Source organism: Saccopteryx bilineata, chromosome 2 (assembly GCF_036850765.1).
Source record: "Saccopteryx bilineata isolate mSacBil1 chromosome 2, mSacBil1_pri_phased_curated, whole genome shotgun sequence".
In the NCBI taxonomy this organism is placed as follows: domain Eukaryota; kingdom Metazoa; phylum Chordata; class Mammalia; order Chiroptera; family Emballonuridae; genus Saccopteryx; species Saccopteryx bilineata.
The window spans coordinates 281,190,299-281,195,707 of record NC_089491.1 but is presented as its reverse complement, the minus strand read 5'-3'; the positions used below and the strand labels follow the sequence as shown (position 1 = coordinate 281,195,707).

The following is a 5,409-nucleotide window of genomic DNA, read 5'->3' as shown; positions in this document are numbered from 1 at the left end:
TAATAACGATGGTGAAACTGTACACGTGTGACTAAGAATGTTATTTCATATCCCTAACGGTAATGGCAGAATCTCTTAGCCACACAAATAATTAAGAAATACAATTTATAGGTACTTATGTAAAACAAAAGAAGACCAAAAAAAAAAAAAGATGATGAGTTGAGTGCTGGAAAGTTTGCAGGGTCACGCTGCGCGGACCCCGCTGCCGGCATTCATCACTCATTTCAGCTGCTGTACATTGCGGGCGACTCTACAGCAGTACCTAGCGAGAGCTTTAAAGATGAGCCTGGGATTATGCTCAGTAGTTGTCATCCTGGTTACTAAAGGGACATGATTCGGTGTCTGTTAATGAAAACGTACCTTATAGCTGTGCTCTATACAGCAGTGAGGTCAAAGGGAATGGTTTAACGTGTGTTTCTGCTCAGCCTGTGAGGAAACATGGAACGCTAGTTACACCAATGCTAACATGGTAATTATCATGGTCACATCTATGTGAACGTACACCAATAGAGACTCACTGGAAAACCATTCAGAGTGAAAACTGTCAGAATGGTGAAGTATAGATAATTCTCTCTCTCTCTCTCTCTCTCTCTCTCTCTCTCCAAAATAACGTTCATGTCAGAACAACTTTTCAGAAGCTTTTTGAAAGGTGTATCTTAAGTTGCAATAAAGGAAGCATGCACCTAGACATGCTCCCAGTACTGTCATTTAAATGTTTCTTGAGTACCCAGGGTGTGGGGAGGTGCTCTACAAAAGTGGCGGTCACTTGAATAAGGGCTGAGGACGGAAGTGAGAAGAAAAAGAAAACAAAGGAATGAGAAGTTCAGAGTGACAGCCGTGTCCCTTTTCCTCCAGAAAGGAGTCAGAACGGAGGACATCTGGGGTTCTTGATTCGTGCTGGTGGAAGCCTCATGTCACAGCGGGTGTCACATGCAGTAGGTGGAAAAACAGGACCACCACAGTGGCCACCTTTCCTCTCCACTGTCCCATGCTGAGGACAGTGACATGGCCTGGGGGGATGCCTGCAGTGGAGCAGCGGAACATTTGAATTTAGGCAAGTGGCAGGAGATGAGACAGCCGCCTCTGTCTTAGGCATACACTTGCTTTCATTGACACGTTAACCACAGGTGGAGAGGAAAAGGCCACAGGGTGGGGGGTTCGTATGAGCAGGGGAACTTTTTTTTTTTTTAAAAAAAGCATCCGTATTGCAAAGAATTTCCGCCATGGCACACCCGCCTTGGAAGCCCCCTTGTACCACAGGAAGCGCGCTGACCATGGCGAGAATAAAAGAGAGGCACGAGCAGCTGGAGCTCACCTCCCTCCGGTGGCTCAGCTCGGCAGGACCTCCGCCATGAGACCTCTCATCCTCGCCATCCTCGGATTCTGCTGTCTCGCCGCAGACATTGTGGACGGTAAGTCCGAGAGGCGGCTCCTGGAATGAGGAACAGGTGGGCAGGCAGGTGGGCGCACATGTTAGCTTTGACCGGAGGACACTGCTTTCCCCGAGGCAAGCCTCAGACTTCCCATGTGCAAAACGGGAGCAAGCATGTGGACGCCAGGGGACTTTCTCAGTTCCAAAGACAGAACTTGGTTAGAGTCTGGGCTCCTACTTTTCGTAATGGGGTGATTTGGGGGTAAATCTCTTCATCTCTCTGGGCCTGCATTTGGTTACCTATAGGTTGGCTGTAATAACAGATCCTCGCACCTGGGATTAGAATGAGATAAAAGTTTAGGATCGCTTATCAGATTTCCTCACAGGTAGTGACTTCGTGATCAATGTTGGCTGAGGGACGGTGGTCACAATTGGATTTGTTGTTTTTGCCTATGTGATACCGATCTTGACACAGTCTAACAAACCTCCAAGAGACACCCAGATGAGACTTAGATATAGCGAGAGCTGTACCTGAATGTTCTACCCGTATTTCCTAAAGGGTTGTAAGGGTTAACCCCCCCCCCCCCCCCCGTTGGAGTTTATTTCTCCTTGTGGCTTTGGAACGAGGGAGACTCTCTTTTGGGTGTACTTACTGTTGCAGGTAGCTCATCCCTCAACATCCTAATTTGTAGACTTATTACTTAGATTAGAATATTGGTGCCTGATCACAGATTGCCAAGGGTGTTCGTGAGTAGAGAAACTCCCTGGAGTTGTGAGCAAAGTAAAAACTATTGATGGGATTGATGAGACCAAAAAGTTTAAGACTACTCAGTGAGGCCAGATGTTGCCACGTGGCTGGCGTTTGGCTGACGACAGGCATCCCGTTCGGTGGAGACCCAGGTCTGGGTTGGGGAATGATGTTAGGGAAGAGGCAGACTGCAGACAGTTGGTTCAGATCCCCAGAGTTTCAGCTCGACCTCCACAAGTGCCACTGGGCTCAGCTGCTTGTGCTTTGACTCTGCCCCGCTGAAGGTGGCGTCTTAACCGGTCACCTTCACACACAGACGTGGCTGAGGGTGAGGAGAAGGTTGGGGTATGTAGGGGCTAGTAGGATTCTCTGGGTCTTGGGAGTCTGTGTTGGCTGTTCCACAGAGAAGAATGTTGTTCCTGAAGTAGTGAGAGAGATGGCAGGGAAGAAGCAGGTTTCCCTGTTTGACCGGGTTTGGAGACAGTTCAGCATTAAGAAGTAAACTGGCCACGATTGAGGGTAAAGAACGTGGCGACCGGATATGGATGCGATGGAAAGGAGAGGTGGGAGGGAGCAGGGTCAGCAGACACCTTTGGTTGAGTTTCATGTTAAAAATAAAGCCCCCTGGAATCAGCAACGCTCTAGATCTAACTTGACCACCATCAAGCTGTTACTTAAGACGCTTTTTTAGCTGAACATTTCTCTTCTGCTTAGGAGATCAGCGTTTAGAAACATTGATTAGATTTTACCATTCCCTTGGTGTCATTAGTTCTCCCGAGTTCTTTCCCCTTCTCCAATGTAAGATGCTTCCCTTCTCCTAAACGTTCCATTCCCCCGGGTCATTTCTATGGAGGACGAATACTTTACGAACCCCTTCCTCCTCTGTACCTCCCATATCACCATTTAAAGTCAGAGCACTTTTATTTATTTGGTCAAAAACAAACTGCCCCCCCCCATATTTAATGTCTCCTTCCTCAAATCACCCTTTGTTATTTTATTTGCAACACTGTAACGTTTGCACTATTTGAAACGGCATTTAAACCTTTGCCCTCTGCTTGATTCTCACCAGCTGTAGGGAGCGAAGTCCTGGAACAGAAAGTCTGTGTGAGTCTGACGACCAAGCGACTGCCAGTGAAGAACATCAAGACCTACACCATCAAGGAGGGACCCATGAAAGCCATCATGTGAGTGTCTCTCCCCAGAGCTGGGCTAGGGGGACCACGGCACGTTGATGCACTGCCCCCCTCAGGGTAGCAAGTCATTGTGGACGGAGACCTCCACGTAACCAACAGCCCCTTTGTTTTCCCATGTTCACCCTGCCTTTCCAGCACCAGGGTGACTGTCACAAAAATGTGGCAGCCAGACAAGGAATATCATCCTCCCTTCTGATGTAGTTTAGCAGGAGACTGATTGAAACCAGAGGACTGCTGTGCTCAGTTCTGAGGGTTGGATTTGACCTTATAGCCACGTTCATGAGAAGCCTCTCCTCCCCTCCCCTCCCCTCCCCTCCCCTCCCCTCCCCTCCCCTCCCCTCCCCTCCCCTCCCCTCCCCTCCCCTCCCCTCCCCTCCCCTCCCCTCCCCTCCCCTCCCTTTTCATATGGTGTGCCGGAATATGAGTGCGATGTTTTTTCAGTTGCCACACCTCAAGAAGATGTGTCCAAAACTAGCCTACATAGTACTATTCTCTTTCCAGAATCTGATTTTCAGAATAGCATCTCTTCCCAACACATAACTAGAACTTTACCCAGAGAAATTAAGATAAAGAAATCACCTTTGCCCAGGAAATAAGATGAGTGCTTTTAGATTTGAATAGGAAGGTGCTGTGGAGTAACTGGACCACGTGCTGTCAGGTGTCCAGTGCGTCACAACATTTGGTAGCTCTGATGAGGAAAGGCGCCTGGGAATTATGGTGAACAAAGGGGCTGGGTGTTTCCTGGAGATAGTTCTCCTTTTTGTTAAAATAGATTGCAAAAGGAAGGTTCTCAAGGATGGTCTCATGGCTCAGAATGACTGTTCTGTCCAGTGATTTCTGCAAAAGCATTTATAGTTGGTCAGATCTGAACTCCTGGTCCCAAGGCTTTGAGGCTGTGCCTGACTTTGTCTGTGTTTTCCTTATGTTACAGATTTATTACCAGACGGGGCTTCAAAGTCTGCGCTGACCCACAAGTTGATTGGGTGAAAAAAGCGGTTCACGTCATAGACAGGTCCACCAGAAAGAATGTCAGCCAGACCAAGCCCCCCGGAGCCCAGCACCCCACCGATACAACTGTGACCCTGACTAGGTAGTGGCCTTCCCCGTCACGAGACAGCCAGCTGGCTTCTCTTTGCAAGCTCATGGACTCATTCAATTATATTCACCTTTTCTGGAAGTACTGCCTGTGTCAAATTATTTTCTTGTGTTTCTTTTTAATTTTTTAATTATTCATGTCTTTAATATTCACTTAGCTGCTCACGTGAATAAATATTTATTACTGAGACTCCTCTCAAGGTCTATTCATTGCGCCTTGGGACTGGTGACGTGTCACGTGTGTTCCCTTTCTGTCCCGACGGTATCTCCCGTCCATGGTCTTCGTGATGGGAGAGATTTGGGGCCGTGCTTCTCAGAGATGACAGCTCTATTCCTCATTCTTAGGTTCCTGCTTGCAGTGGCTCTCTAGCCACGTCACAGGTGACACCCCGGGCAGCAGTTCAAGATCTGTTTCCACCTGTCCTCAGAATGGAGTTCTCTTTAGGGCATGAGGGGAAACTGAGTTGTCACTGGGTCCCCAATCTGAGAGTCCACGAATTTACATAGTGGCTTCACTCTCGCTGGACCTCGACTTGGTTCTCTTCTCTCTCTATGTTTTACAGGTCTCTTAGGGGAAGGAGAAGAGAAAGAGGTGGCTTGTTCTTTTATTTGTCAGGGTAGCAAAGGTTAGACTTTGGGGGAAAAGATACTTGATTCAGATACAAACCAGTGCTCTTGGAGTTGGGTGAGGACCTCGCGGCCTTTCTATGATGTCTGTAGTTGTGACTACTCTAGTTATGAGCCGCATCATGCTTTCCTGCTTTTAACACTCTGAGTCTGTCACCCGGAGTGTCTCTCGAATGTGATCCTAGTGTGCAGTCAAGTTTTAATTAGGTGTGCATCTGGCCACTTGACACCTAGACTCACGCTGATGTGGTTCAGGTTCATGGCTCTGCTGCCCAAGGAGCTGGTGATGTATATGTCTGGTTCTATTAGACCAGGGGTCCCCAAACTTTTTACACAGGGGGCCACTTCACTGTCCCTCAGACCGGACTAAAAAA

At 48.1% G+C, this 5,409-nt stretch overlaps 1 protein-coding gene across 1 annotated transcript; it reads left to right on the top strand.

Annotated features, from left to right (window-relative positions):
- The first annotated feature begins 1,297 nt into the window (after positions 1 to 1,297).
- Positions 1,298 to 4,589, top strand: LOC136323273 (lymphotactin-like). The gene is made up of 3 exons (XM_066255106.1): positions 1,298 to 1,412; positions 3,190 to 3,304; positions 4,245 to 4,589. Exons 1-3 carry the CDS (start codon positions 1,352 to 1,354, stop codon positions 4,405 to 4,407), a joined length of 339 nt encoding a protein of 112 aa, XP_066111203.1. The 5' UTR covers positions 1,298 to 1,351; the 3' UTR covers positions 4,408 to 4,589.
- The last annotated feature ends 820 nt before the right edge of the window (positions 4,590 to 5,409 follow it).